We start from the raw sequence: 16,170 nt of genomic DNA, 5'->3' as shown, positions 1-16,170 counted from the left end.
GATAGTTATAAAATGTATGTCAATCTATAAAAAATCCAACTAATGCAGAGTAAACAGTTTTATGCACCTAAACAGCCATCCGCTGTGAATGTCAAGGCATTTTGAAATTGTCATTAGAAGTTGTATGTCAATGTAGAGGGTCTTTCATGATGACAAGTCATGATGGATTATTCTTAGCAAACAAGATGATAGACAGCAGTTGCTGATGGCTCTCATCTAAAGAAGATACATAGGTGCCTGGGGAACACAGTACAGCTTGGGAATGAGGAGTGTTTTGCACTATTTCTGCAAAAAAGGTCCACCTTTTTAGGGATTTAGATTAGGTTTCAGGGGGCTAAAGTTGGTTGTACAAGGATCAAAATCTTGCTAGTTCAGCAGAGATCAGCCAAATTTTGATCCATGTGTGGCCATTGTTGGTATTTGTTTGCTCGATCAGCACCACAGGCAATAGGCTGCCGCGCTGATCTGTGCATTCTGACGATGGGGGTCTCCCTGCTGTCAGAATACAATGGCACAGTGGGGAGGATACCCCATCCACATACAATGTGTGAATATGGAAATTGGGTCCATTTTTTTTTTTGTTCAACCTGTTAGTTGAATGAAAAAACTGACCCATGTAAGGCCAGCTTCAGTGTTAGGATAAACTGAAAATGAAAGTGGTTGTAAACCCCATTCATGGAATTTGACCTAAGCACATATATCTTTAGTGTTGACCTATCTCTCTCCAAGGCTGTAAGTGCCGTGTCTTTCTGCTGTTCCATTCCCCTGTTATCAGCAGAGTCACTTCTGACAAGTTCTCTGACACACGAGAGATAGATAAGCAGAGAGCTTGTCTGTTCAGGCTGCAGCTCTGCAGGTTCCTTCATTCCTCTGCCTATGTGGAGGGGTGGGGGGTGTGCCTTTCCTCCAATCAGCTCTCACACAGTATAAGCTCAGACTCCCCTCCCACTGCCGAATAAGGAAGAAAGATTTGTAACACGATCTGCATGTTTTAAAGAATGACGAAAGGCAAAGAGCAGATATACATGTAAAACGTATGTAGGGAGATTTGTTTTATCTCTGTGTATCATCTGTTCCCTTCACTGGGTAAACGAGAAGGTTTACATCCACTTTAAGGTCCAGTGGTTAGTTTTCATAGTGGGTGGTTAACCACTTGACCTCCGGATTATTTACCCACCATCATGACCAGGCAATTTTTTTTGATATGGCACTGAATTTATTTAACTTAACATTGCGCAGTCGTGCAATGCAGTTTCCAAAATAAAATAAAAATGTCAGAACAAAAAAAAGACAATATTTTTTACTTTCTGCTATAATACACATCCAATAAAACATTTTTAGGCCAATATGGATGCTGCTACATATTTTTGGTAAAAAAAATCCCAATAAGCAAATATTCATTGGTTTGCGCAAAAGTTATAGCATCTACAAACAATGGGATATTTTTATTTATTTATGAATTTTTTCCTAGTAATGGTGGCAATCAGCGACTTATAGCAGGATTGTGATATTGTGGCAGACAGTCAGGATACTAACTCACACTTTTTGTGGACCAGAACCAAGGTGACCAGTGACACCAATACAGTAATCAGTGCTAAAAAATATGCACTGTCACTATACTAATGACACTGGCTGGGAAGGGGTTAACAGTAGGGGTGATCAAAGGGTTAAATGTGTGCCTGACCAGTGCTTTACTACTGTAGGGAAGTTGCTTGTACCAGCGGAAGGCATGGATCCATGCCCCTGCTTAAGAGAGACACAGGATCCATGCCTTCTATACTGACTGACCGGTGATCTGTGTACTTGCAGTGCACTTGTAGTGCAGAGTGGATTTGCCTTTAGTAAGTGGTAGTGTCAATGGCAGTATTCATACTAGTACATAGAGATTAATCATACATACTTTGTTGAATTGAACAGTTGCACAACAAATTTTACTTAACTTTTTGCTTCTGTTTTTGGTTACGTTTATCTATATAGCTATAAACCATTGTCATGCTCAAATAGCCGGTACCAAAGAAAAAAATAAGCAACACTGAAGTTGCGTATTCTGCAGCGACTTATAGCAGGATTGTGATATTGTGGCAGACAGTCAGGATACTAACTCACACTTTTTGTGGACCAGAACCAAGGTGACCAGTGACACCAATACAGTAATCAGTGCTAAAAAATATGCACTGTCACTATACTAATGACACTGTCTGGGAAGGGGTTAACAGTAGGGGTGATCAAAGGGTTAAATGTGTGCCTGACCAGTGCTTTACTACTGTAGGGAAGTTGCTTGTACCAGCGGAAGGCATGGATCCATGCCCCTGCTTAAGAGAGACACAGGATCCATGCCTTCTATACTGACTGACCGGTGATCTGTGTACTTGCAGTGCACTTGTAGTGCAGATTGGATTTGCCTTTAGTAAGTGGTAGTGTCAATGGCAGTATTCATACTAGTACATAGAGATTAATCATACATACTTTGTTGAATTGAACAGTTGCACAACAAATTTTACTTAACTTTTTGCTTCTGTTTTTGGTTACGTTTATCTATATAGCTATAAACCATTGTCATGCTCAAATAGCCGGTACCAAAGAAAAAAATAAGCAACACTGAAGTTGCGTATTCTGCAGCTAACTGCAAACATTGCAGAGAGTCTATTGCTCAGCTGCTGAGTTACACATTTTTGGAACTGCTGCAAATCAGACCCATCATAGTCCACAGTTCAGGTTTCCTAGCAAATAAATGCTACGTTAAGGTGACATATGTTAACATAACGTTTATGCCTCCCATGATGTCACATATGACGAAACACGTTGGACCGAGCTAATGCACATGCCATTGCCACACCTACTTGGGCCAGTCATTTTCGTGACGCATTGTTTGGAACCTCGATCATGCATCTTAGGATTGTTATGCATACGAAGAACATATTTATGTGAGTACTATACATAATAGTGGTATAAATGTGGTATAAATGTGTATTGTTCCATTTTGAATTTATGTGGAATGTCATGCATTTATGGTCGCCATTGGTGTTACCATTGATCTCTTTTCACTGACAAAGGATCTTGCCCAAGAATATCCAACAACATCTATCACATATGTTGATCAAATGCATAGTATACTGAAAATCTTTGAAGCACATTTGTCAAAGAAATACCCAGCTTGATTACAATATGGTGTATGTGTAAAAAATATATATATATATTATTAAACAAAAATAGAAGTTATGTAGATGCAGCAACACTGGTCCCTAAAAAGCCATTAACATGGGAAGACAGCACAATGTCACAACAGTTACTAGGCATTAATTGCATTAACGGGAGATTTCAGAAAGAAAAGATAAAGGAAAGAAAAGAATGGCCAGGGTGGAAGATGCGGTCAAGCAAGTGATGCATTAACACATGTATACTGCTTTTATATAATCATTTACTTCTGAATGAAGCAGAAATGACTAGAGCAATCCCCTTTTTAGTTAAGTAAATGTCTCCACCTACCTAATGTGACAGCTTTAATTGCTAAGTATGGTACATGCTTGTCTAACATTAGAATAAAAATGTGTAAGTGGAAATTTTGTACATTGTTTATTGAAAAAGTCTCTGCATTTGCACTGCCTGTGTAAGGCTTCTTTTGCTAAAACTTTAATAAACTTAAGTAAAAGAGTAAAAATTTGCAAAAATCCACTTAGATAAATATACCACACTGCCTTTCAAAAATTAAGAAAAAAAAAAGTGTTTCAGTGTAAACATATTGGGAGAGATTTACTAAAACTGGAGCACACAGACTCTAGTTCAGCTTTGGATATTAAAGTGGAAGTAAACCCATCAATTTAAACAGTTAAAAAAAAAAGGCATGCCGGGAATGCTAACTGCACATTGGCTGTGCTCTCAGCCAAACTATCAAACCATTCCAATGGCTGGTGTCATAACGAATCACATGTGCAGCACCATAGCAGTTGAAGATTAAACAGAGGCAAAGATGGCAGCTTCCTTGGCTGAAAACTATAGGGGAGTTTACTTCCACTTTAACCAATCAGCTTCTAACTTTAGCTTGTTCAAGTAAGTTTTGACAATAAAACCTAGACGCTGATTGGTTACTGTGCACAGGTGCACTATATTTTGCGTGCTTCATTTTTAATAAATCTCCCCCATTGACTCAATGTTCTACAGAGCTTACTATGTTAACAAACAAATTTCAGGCTTACCTGTCTCATCGGGGGTTACTGGTGAACCACTGTCTTGGGACAATGTAGTCCAGCTGGAATCCTCATCACTAGGAGCCAGGTTCTGTATACGATGCAGGGCACAATCTGTCTTTGCTCCAGTCTTTGGGTGATCCTTTTTAGTCTCTGGGCTGGATGATACTGTTGGCACCAGGCTGTCCTCGGGACTTGGAGTCTTGTTCTCTTTTGGCAGCAGCACATCTCCATTGCTAATAATGCCAGGGCCTTGGCTAGTGATCCATGTGGAATTGTCCTCTTCTTTTACTGCATGGCCATTAGTTAGACTCTGCTCAAGGTCTTTGGATGTCCCTAGATCAGAATAGTAGTTAAGAAAGCTCTTGGTCCTTCTGGGAAGCAATGGAAGGATTTCAGAGCTTTCAGGGTCATGAAGATCTTCATCTTTACCTTCAAGCTTTTCTGAAATCCTGTTTACACCATCCTCTAAACTTACATTCTTATTGGGATCATGTACTTGTTCAGCAGCCTTTCTTAGTTGGTTTTCCCCATTCTTCACCAGTTTGATATTTGAAGAGCCGTTAGACAAAAGGGGCTGTGCTGCAGGGTCAGACAGACCCATGGCTGTCTGAATATTAGTCAGTGCATATTTTTTTCGGCATTTTGGAGGAGTGTCACTCTTTGTTTCGGTGTGTTTTACATCTGAATTCAGTAGTTCATTGTGAGAAGAGCGCAAGTTCAAGGTGTTCGGAGGGCTAACTGGACTGTTTCTGTTCACTATGTCCGATGCACTGTGACTTGCCATAAATACCGGAAGTGTTTCCACACTTGAGTCGACTACAAAAAACATTAAGGGATATTTGTCAGTTATACTTTCAAAGCTGCATATAGACAAGAGTCTTAACAACTTAATCTACAGATATGCGTTTCATTCAGTTACATGAAAAACAAAAGGCAATGGTGTTCAGTAATAAATGGCAAAAAAACACAAATGCAGTAGTGTAAAGTAGCCTGAATATTGAAATTTGAGTTCAGACTGGTACTGCACACCAATGGCGTCCCTTGTTTATTAAAGTGATTGATGGAAAATGTTCTTGTTGCCCAAAGTACAAGTCAGCCTTCTCATTCAATTCTTTAACAGCAATGACTAGTACACACGATGAGACAATTGGGCAAAAAATACTGCTTTTGAAGTGATGGTACGATAATCTGATTGTTAGTACACAGCTTCCGAGAGCCGATCACAACAGTTCATGCAAAATCATACAAAGGGATTAATACGAAAATTTTCTCATATGACACCAGAACTAACGATTTTCATTTAATCAGTATATGCGTCCAGAAAAAAATAAATAACTGGAAGATCAAGACCGCGCATACTCAGAAATGAAAGAATACATTGCAATACAATACAACACATTACATCACTTCTGAAATTGTATTCTGTCATGACAATTTTTATATCTTTAGTAACCTATTTATTTTCAATATGAGACTAGCATGCAAAAAAATAAATAGACAATCATTTGTCCAATATACTCATCCTGTGTACGAGGTTTAAACAGTACTAAACCCCGCTTGGTAATTTTTACCTACAGGTAAGCCTTATTATATGAATACAATGAATATCTCTTCAACGTGCACAGTTTAGGAGATATTCACCCTGGATGCAACCAGCTACGTCACCTGTGCATGCGCTCTGAAGGTCCGGCATACCTTTTCAGACCTCCAGAGCTTCGTGCCAGGAACCAAGGGTTTGCGTGCAGGAGTGACATCATCGCAGCTCAGGCCAATCACATAGCCAGAGAGAGTGAACCCAGAAGAAAGACTGGGGGAAGATGTCAGCCCTCTAAGCAGCGACAGCACAGCACTGGAGGGCTTTGTTCCAAGGTGAATATTTCATAATGTGCTAGTATGCAATGCCATTGCCTTGGAGGTTTGTTTTTGTTTTGTTTTTTTACAACAGCCGCGGTTTACTACTGCTTTAACCAATTCAGCCCCGGACGATTTTACCCCCTTCCCGACCAAAGCACTTTTTGACTATTGTCATTTATACAGCGATTAGTGCTGTAAGAATGCACTGATTACTGTGTAAATGACACTGGCAGTGAAGGGGTTAACCACTAGGGGGGCGATGAAGGGGTTAAGTGGGTCCTAGGTAGTGATTCTAACTGCGGGGGAAGGGGCTACCTAGGACATGACAGCGATCATTGCTCCTGATCACAGGGAGCTGTGGATCTCTGTCATGACACAAGGCTGAACGGGGAAATGCCTTGTTTACATAGGCACTTCCTCGTTCTATCTCTCCACACTGCAATCGTGGGCCGCTGGAGAACACCGAGTTCCCGGGACCCACAGGCACGCTTTTGGGTTGATTGGCCCGTTAACTATGTAGTTCTAATAGACCTGACTATATTGTCTGGTATGCTTTCCTTGATCACAAGACTGGTTAAAAGAACTACACATCCATTGGCAGTTAAAAACTCACATATGCGTATTTCAAGGCTATTCTATAAGGGTGTTTGCCTAGAGTTTTTCAGGTGGATCCGATCAGACCATCCATTGCTTTCTGTGGAGTGGTGGATGTCAATGGACACGTGTCCTTTGACACCCACCAACATCCGATCCGATCCTGTCAGCTAAAAACAGATGGATGAGGATCCGTTCCCAATCCGTCTATCGGATCGCATGACAGCCAGATGGAAACAGACTGCCTGTATGTTTCCACCTGACAGCCCATAGAGGACAGTAATAGACTGTGTCCATGTCCGCTTGTGTCAGTGGTGCAGACCCGTCATCCACCTGACTCCGCCAGTGTGAAGGGGTCCTAAGGGCCAATTCACAGCAGATGTGTTTGGAAGCATTTCAATGCATTCCCACGGTGTTACATTACACTGTAGGATTGTTTCACACAGGCTTCAGCGTGAACAGGAAGCCTTGACAAAGTATTTGCAGAGCTTTCAGCTCCAATTTGTAAATCTTGAACAAAGACCCTAATAGGTGTGCTGATTGCCATTTTAAACAAGCTGCTAGAAGGCTTTCAACAAGCTTCTAGAAGTGCTGAAGCCTGCTAGCAGCTTGTTTAGAGTGGGAATCAACACCCCCACTAGGATCTGTGTTCTAAATTTACAAACTAGAGCTGAATGGTGCTTTAAAAGCTTCAACAAAGCAAATACATTTTAAAAGCTTGCTGTTCACACTTCTCTTACACAAGCTGAAGCCCATGTGAAACAGGCAAAAAAGGTTCTTTAGGCTACACACAGCACACATAAATGTAATGCCCCATAACTTTAGGAAAAATTTTAAAAATAAAAAAATTGTAGCAAATGAAAAAACCGCAACATGACACAAAGAATTTGACAAATGCGTGCAAAAATGCTTACATTAACACCAAAAAAATATGGGTATTGTGGTGTAAATGGGCCCTAAGGGCCTTCCGCATTGCAGCCTCAAAGTGCTGCTGCGGTGTGTGCGGGAAAAGAAAATGGATTGCAGTTTCTTTTTTTAGCGTGATGCAATCCACCACACTGTGCCATGATGCAGCCATGTCACTTTGTGAGATTTCAATAAAGTCCACATAAAAAAGTAAACAATGCACTGCACCAGGTTCCATATAGCTGAAATCACACTGTACACCAGTGGCTGCGCTCTAATGGAACTGCCGGTGTTAACAATTGCTAAGGGAGTACAGGAAATACAAGTACAGACATTCTGAGCTACTTTAAATAAACAAGCATTGGATGGTACCTCACAAACTCATAACATTATAATGGATACACAATATAATAAAGCTGGAAAACACATCTATAGGTTATCGCACTTGGCGTTTCCTTTATGTTAACTGTGTTCATAAAGAAAATATCAGGCCCCTCTATCAACATATCTACATTACTTGGTATAATTTGAGGAACTGACAAGGTGCTTTTAAATCTCATTCATCCTTGCAGTGCTAAATTGAAACCACAGGTTGAAAGTCAAAACTGTTTTCCAGAAGCCATGCTTTCGATAAAGGCATGATTGGATAAGTGTGAAAAATGTCACTTCAATGTGAGACTGTTTTATTCTGATGGATGTATACAAATAACCAAGCTCCCAGGGCCATCAATGGAAAGAAGACCACTACAAAAAGTTTAACCACTTCAGCCCAGAAGATTTTACCCCCTTCCTGGCCAGAGCACTTTTTGTGATTCGGCACTGCGTCGCTTTAACTGACAATTGCGCAGTCGTTCAACGTTGTCCCCAAACAAAATTGACGTCCTTTTTTTCCAACAAATAGAGCTTTCTTTTGGTGAGATTTGATCACCTCTGCGTTTTTTTTTTTTTTTGCACTATAAACAAAAAAAGAGCGACAGTTTTGAAGAAAAAAAAACGCATTATTTTTTACTTCTTGCTATAATAAATATCCCCTAAAAATATATAAAACAAAAAATATTTCCTCAGTCAGGCCAATATGTATTCTTCTACATATTTTTGGTAACTCGGCTCTTAAAGGGGATGTACAGGCACGCCCCTTTGCCCACTGCATCCATTGTGCCGATGTATATCACCGCGCAGCAGTCGGCAAGTGGTTAAAGAAATAAATGTAAGGCTCCATGCACATTGGGCCTAAAACATGTCTGTTCTCTTTGGAGTAAAAAAAAAACCTAATATAGAGCATTTTTTGTACAAAGTTTAGACGAGTTTAGGAGAGTTTTACATTTTTTCTGCCAATGATCTCTAATCAGAAACGCGAATGAGAAGGATTTTTTTCCTGCCTCTATACGTTGATCTCAAAATATGCCTGTAAATGTCTTAATGTACATGGACACATAGGATAACATTGAGCTGCTTCTACAGGCAGAACACAAAACTCCTGTAGAAGCAACGTTTTTTACGCCAGTGTGCATGGAACTTAGAAGGTGCAGCGAGAAATGTGCTATGATACAAAATCTACTCTGCAAGGAAACCAGGGGAACAGTGCATGCAGAGGCCAAAAAATTGAAGCAGATCTAAAATTCAGCTATGGACTACCTGTATCAAAGTTTCCATAATAGGAATTTAAATGTTGAATGATATCATAGGAATATTTTTTATTTTTTTTTTGCATTAAGTAAGAATTTGGAGACATTCTTTCCAATTACTTAGTCGGAGGAAAAGAAAGTTACACCTGATTCAACTATTGCAAGAATGTAGAAACGCAAATGGATACTAAGTAAGGAGAAAAATGTAATAACAAACTGATCTAAACTGGTTATTCAGGAAAGCGATACTGCTAAATCATGAAGAAAGGCTGATATACCCCATCACCGGGCTACAAACACTTCAATAAAGCCATCTATGTTCAACTGTATTTTTTTTTTGGAGGTACTGCTGAAACTGCCAAGGTTAGTCATACAATAAAGAATGTTGTTGGGTGTGCAACCTTTGTTAATTTTGATCTTGAATTTTGATTTAGTTTTAGTCAGTGTTTTGACTAAAATGCCATTTTAGTTTTAGTCATCTGAATTGTTTTAGTTTTAGTCATATTTTAGTCATCTAAAGTAGTGTTAATTTAGTCGGCGAAAATATTTTTTTGGACGAAATTAACACTGGGTGCAACTGGAGATTGTATTACACTTTAACAGTTTCCCCAATAATAAAGCTCTTTTATAAATACAGGTGCAATACTTTAACTCTACTCAGGACTGCACAGGAGACATTGGCCAAACACTGAATTTTCAGTTTTTGGTAAATACTCAAAGGTCAATTTACTTAAAGCGTATGTAAACCCAAACAACAAACTTCTCTTTTTTACTCCCTTTTGGTTGGTAAATATACAGTTGATGATGTTTATTATATCTATTCAGTAAGTGCAAAAAAAATACCTATTGATCCTACCAGAAATCCAGTGCTGTATGTCAGGTCCTGTGCACGCTCCATTGTTGTTTTAAACAACGTAATTAAGCATGTTAGGACATACAGTACATCTTCTCCCTATGTTGTTGTATGTTAAAGCCTGGTACACACTATTCATTTTTTCTAAACTGCCAGCTCCGGACAGAGCCACTGTACTGAAGATCCAACGTTAGTACAGCGATCTCCACCGCTGAGCTGTTGTGTTCTGACAACGGGGCAACCCCTCCTGCCAGAACACTCTGATCAGCACTCTCAGCCAGTGGCTGAGAACGCTGATCATGAGCCAGTCAGCTGCTGGTTTTCCAGCATGTTCATTCGACAGAAGCCAGCCAAACAGCCGACAGGGTGCCACACACACTGGCCGAATGTCAGCCAGTTTTTAGTGAACCAGTCAATGTCGGCCAGCAATCGGCCTACGTGTATGGGCCTTAACCCAACTGCAGTCTTAGTGTGAAAACAATGCTCCACCATATATACAGTTCAGTTAGTGGCTGTTGTCACTCTAGGTCCAAAAATGTCTAACTGTCCAGCTCACCAGGTGAAAATTAAGGCAATTTTTTCATTAATTTAGACCATGCTGAGATGATACCAATACACCTCAGTATGGATAAAACTGCACATGACCCTTTCAAGGAATGCAACACTTGCATGCCTTAGTGCACAGCAAAGATGTGAACACAGCCTTAGATACACTTTAACAAATTCTTTCTCTGCGACTCCGATAGTGAGAATGCTGTGCTTGTCTTCCCAGATCTGAATACCTGCAACAGTCTTTATCTGGGGGATCCCACTCATGTCAGCATTATATTTATTTTGTATTACTGGAAACACTTAAAGTGTTTGTTACCTAACCTATTAAAAAAAAAAAAAAACAGATCCTGTTTCCTTAAAGCATGAATAAAAAGCACAGTGCTTGTGCTGTGTAATTTTACCCCTTCTATCATCTAAAAAACCTGGCTGATCCTGCCTGGCTATATCCTCCCCACTGCATACTGACCACTGTATATCATGGCTGCTGAGCCCTGACACCATGGTCAGTTTACGAGCCTCCTTCATTACTGTATATAAAAAAATATGCTGATCTGTACCCATATCAGAGCAGCTCCCGGCTCTCACGTGACTCCTCGGCTCTCTCTCCTCTTTTCCCCTCCTTCCAGCCAACATCATCGGGAGTGCTTGCCCCCCCCCCCCCCTGAAGCTGTCAGCTGGGCAAAGGAGAGAGCCGAGGAGTCACGTGAGCACCGGGAGGCTGCTCTGATATAGGTACAGATCGGCATATTTTTTATATAACACAGGGACACATATTGTTATGTTACAGAGGGAATAGAAGGTTTTTATAGTAGTGGCCTAACAACCACTTTGAATCTGCCCAGACATCAGATCTGATGTTTCCAACGTAAAAAAAATTCAGTTGTTCATTCAGGCCACAATTCTTTTCCCATAAGGTAAAAAATCCTAAACACTGAAACAGAGAAATTATCAGAAAGTATGAAACAGGAAACAGATGGCATGGAGCTTAATAAATATGGTATTTGCAGAGAGTGATACTTCTGAATAAGTTTAAAAACAAAACTTTTGTTAAAAATTCCTGATTGAATGTCTTATTTATGCGGGTATAAGATTTTAAATAATGAACAAATGATGGAATAAATGAAACAATAAAATGAGCATACAAAAACAAATTCAGGGTGAGGAACACCAAACAGAACACTATGAAGGGTCTCTAACCTTGAAGGACTTCAGACATGGGTCACAAGGGCGTCGGCAATGGTGCAGGATAAAGGGTAAGGTTAGCAATCTGAAAAGAGGGATGATTGGAGAAAATTAAAACCAAGGAAGCTACTAGTATGATAAAAAAGAATGAATGTGACAGAATTTAAACATTAACCAGGGTATGAACCAAATAAACACAAAAACATGGTGGAATATATATATTAAATCAATTACTGTATGCAATTAAAATAAAAATAAAACTGTATGGCTCCTTTTCCCGTTGAAAGGAACTGGCCCATGTTTGGAACCAAAGCCATCTATCCCTCTTCCCTCCTCTGTTGTCCCTCATTTTTCTCCAATGAATAGACATCTATAAAATATGTGACTTAGTGGTTAGCAATTCTGCCCTGTGGCACTAGAGTCATCAATGAAACCCAACCACAGAACTCCCTGCATGGAGTTTACATGCTCTACTTATGCTAGTGTGGGTTTCCTCCCACACCCATGCTGGCAGATCAATTAGCTAAATTGGTATTTCGTATGTATATGTATTTACAGTACATGTTGTATGGACTTTATATTGCAAGCTCCTTGAGGGGAGAGGCTGCTGTGAGTACACAATATTTATGTAAAGCACTGTGTATATTGTCCTTTCACTCAATCTCTGAACCCTTGCATTTGTTATTTTGAAGAGCGAGTACAATGGAAAAATAGTACTTGTCCGTTTTATAAATAATTTTTTAGCCACCAATTGCATTCTCACATTAAAAATTTAATATAAAAAAATCATTCTTTCTTCTTTATCTGCATAACTGGGGGCGTGTCAGAGATATGTCCATTGCCTACATACTTTGTGCTATATTGTGTGCCTCTTTCCCATTTAAGAAAGTTGGAAGGTAAAACAATGCATTGAAATGTGTTTAATAATGTGTGCAATCTACAGCATGCGTAGCAATCAGTTTTTCTGCAATATCTGCTTGGTGGTATAGGGGTGAAAATGATATGTGAAAAAACATTAAAAGGAGGATTGCTTATCTCATGTGTATTAATTAGAAGTCAAGCTATTCCCAGGGGTTAATTATCTCAGTTTTTGCTGCTTTACCCAGAAATGGAACAATTAACACGTAACTCACATCTGCAGTAATGCTGCGCTGACATTGTCACAGACATTACATGATCTGACAAAGTATCACAATCTTGGTCTTCAGCACATTGCTCCAGGTCATATGTTTTTTTCCTTGCAACAATACAGTGCCTTGCAAAAGTATTCACCCCCTTGTCTTTTTACTTATTTGTTACATTATGGACTTTAATTCAATGTTTTTTTTTAATCTGAATTATATGTGATGGATCAGAACACAATAGTGTAAGTTTGTGAAATAAAATTAGAAAAATATATACATAAAACTATTTTTCAGAAATAAAAAAACAGATTATTTTGGATGTGTGTATGTATTCACCTCCTTTGTTATGAAGCCCATAAAAAGTTCTGGTGGAAACAATTACCTTCATACATAAGTAGTGAAATGATGTCCACCTGTGTGCAAATCTAAGTGCCACATGATATGTCAATACATATACACACCTTTTTGAAAGGCTCCAGAGGCTGCAACACCTAAGCTAGAGGCACCACTAACCAAACACTGCCATAAAGACCAAGGATCTCTCCAAACAAGTAAGGGACAATGTTGTTGAAAAGTCCAAGTCAGGGTTAGGTTACAAAAAAAAATATCCATATCATTCGTGATCCCTAGGAGCACCATCAAATCTATCATAACCAAATGGAAAGAACATGGCACAACAGCAAACTTGCCAAGAGACAGCCGAACACCAAAACTCACGGACCGGGCAAGGAGGGCATTAATCAGAGAGGCCGCACAGAGACCTAAGGTAACCCTGGAGGAGCTGCAAAGTTCTACAGCAGAGATTGGAATATCTGTACACAGGATGACAATAAGCCGTGTGCTCCATAGAGTTGGGTTTTATGGCAGAGTGGCCAAATGAAAGCCATTACTTTCAGCAAAAAACAAAATAGCACATTTTGAATTTGTGAAAAGGCATGTGGGAGACTCCCAAAATGTATGGAGGAAGATGCTCTGCTCTGATGAGACTAAAATTAAACTTTTTGGCCATCAAAGAAAATGCTATGTCCGGCTCAAACCCAACACATCACATCACCCAAAGAACACCATCAGTGAAACATGGTGGTGGCAGCATCATGCATCATGCTGTGGGGATGTTTTTCAGCAGTCAGGACTGGGAAAGTGGTCAGAGTTGAGGGAAAGATGGATGGCGCTAAATACAGGGATATTCTAGAGCAATACCTGTACCATTTTTTGTGTGATTTAAGGCTAGGATGGATGTTCACCTTCCAACAGGACAATGACCCCAAACACACTGCTAAAGCAACACTTGAGTGGTTTAATGGGAAACATGTAAATGTGTTGAAATGGCCTAGTCAAAGCCTAGACCTCAATCCAATAGAAAATCTGTGGCCAGACTTAAAGATTGCTGTTCACAAGTGCAAACCATCCAACTTGAAGGAGCTGGAGCAGTTTTCCAAGGAGAAATGGGAAAAAATCCCAGTGGTAACCTGTGGCAAGCTCATAGAGACTTTTTCAAAGCAACTTGGAGCTGTGATAGCTGCAAAAGGTGACACTACAAAGTATTGCCTTTAGGGGGTGAATAGTTATGCACATGGACTTTTTCAGTTATTTTGTCCCATTTGTTGTTTCACAATAAAAAAATGATGCAAATCCTCAAACAATCCATATTAATTCCAGGTTGTGAGGCAACAAAACACGAAAAATGCCAAGGGGGTGAATACTTTTGCAAGGCACTGTATGTGTAAACTGGACCTGGCAAGTCTGGGTAAATAGTATTCATTCATATTTAGGCCTCATGCACACTAGGCATTTGTTCAGCTCTCCTGAATGCCTTTCCTCTTGGCAGCAGCACTTTGGCAGAAAGAAAACGCTTGATGTGTGTAAACATGGCTAAACAAGTTTTAGAGGCATCAAGCGCTTGGGCATTAAGTTATTTCATTGGCCAAAATAATAAATTATTATTAGTCCTTTGCCCTCTGCCTGCCTGCTATTTTTTGGCCACAGCTACCAATATTCAGTTTTTGGTATATACACACACATTATACTGTACCTGAAAGCTACCAATCTCCCCTAATAATACTGTGTTATGATATCAGCACTGAAAACTACTAACATGGGGCCAACATACAACATTATAGCTGTTTATACTCTGCAACCATAATGCTGCACAGTGACAGTATTAACAAAAATGCCTGCTTGAAGAGTTAACTACAGATTTAGTCAAGGCATGAAATATTAACCATTCATACTCATAGCAAGAATTTAGTTAAAATATATTCATGTATCTGTTTACACTAATTTGTGTGCTCTCTAAGCTGGCTTTGTGCCTCCAGAGGCTACAAAGCAATGAACAATGTTTGCCTCTCAAAAAAGTAACCAGTGACACCATGATCTTTTAGCTATCTGCAAGGCCTCCTTCGCACAGGCATGGCTCAGAACGCAGACAATGTGCATGAATGGAACTGCCTGCATGGGGATGCATGGAACATCTGTGCATCCCCTTGCAGGCAGTCCCATTGATGCACAATGTCTCCGTTCGGGGTATGGATGTCAAAATGAGAAAAGCAGCTTTGTCTGTGCATCCATTGCATCCCAACTGACATGAACAGGACTCACAGGGAAGTATGGAAAACCTGTGCATCCCTGTGAAGGCAAATGCAGGCCTAGCCAAATGTACACTGTAGCACACCTGTGTGAACAAGGCCTAAGGGGGGATTCTTCCGACTGACCACTAATGGAAGAAGCTTTCTTCCCTTTCCATCAAACTAATGTACTGTGAGCCGTAGATGGTTTTTGGCGGGCTTCCTTCAGACCTGAAAGTTATTTCAAGGATTCCACCATGTTAACAAGGTTGAGAAAGGCTGGTATAAACATTTCAAATATGGCACAAGTACATGTTATAACAGTCTGCAGATGAGGATGGCAAGCTGAAGAAGACATGTGCTCTCAGCTAATCAAAACCAAGAACTGGCTACTAGAAACCTGTCATGACAGAAATACTTAGATGCCTGGTTGCCTCTGGCCTCACTGACCTGGAACAAACATGCAGTCAGTGAGTAAAGTCAGAATTCTGATACAAATCATGTCATTTTAGAGACTCAGAAAGCAAGTAGATAAGTAGGACAGCCAGATAACTTTCATTTTTTATAAGAAAACATTGCAATAGTCATGGGACTTTGAATGAGGTAGGTCACTTAATAGAGTACATATTTATTAAAAGTAGTAATATACCCTGGTATATACTATATACCATTTTTGTTTTTTAGATCAGTGCAGTCTATATATGTGTTTATCACCCCATACAATCCATG

The 16,170-nt window shown here is 39.8% G+C and overlaps 1 protein-coding gene across 9 annotated transcripts in view; it reads right to left on the bottom strand.

Moving 5' to 3' along the window:
• APBB2 (amyloid beta precursor protein binding family B member 2) overlaps positions 1-16,170 on the bottom strand; it is a 505,529-nt gene that overhangs the window by 287,531 nt on the left and 201,828 nt on the right. For 6 of the 9 annotated variants that reach the window (XM_077477579.1, XM_077477581.1, XM_077477578.1 and 3 more), the window contains one exon: positions 4,194-5,003. In XM_077477579.1, coding sequence (XP_077333705.1) covers positions 4,194-5,003 — 810 coding nt within the window. Of the gene's footprint in view, positions 1-4,193; positions 5,004-11,768; positions 11,839-16,170 lie in introns of all 9 variants that reach the window. The other 3 variants (XM_077477584.1, XM_077477586.1, XM_077477587.1) reach the window with 1 other exon arrangement.

Source organism: Lithobates pipiens, unplaced genomic scaffold (assembly GCF_037356315.1).
Source record: "Lithobates pipiens isolate NorthernLeopardFrog02 unplaced genomic scaffold, aLitPip1_a1.2 Scaffold_13, whole genome shotgun sequence".
NCBI lineage: Eukaryota > Metazoa > Chordata > Amphibia > Anura > Ranidae > Lithobates > Lithobates pipiens.
The sequence above is the reverse complement of the archived record's forward strand: the minus strand, read 5'-3'. Positions and strand labels throughout refer to the sequence as shown.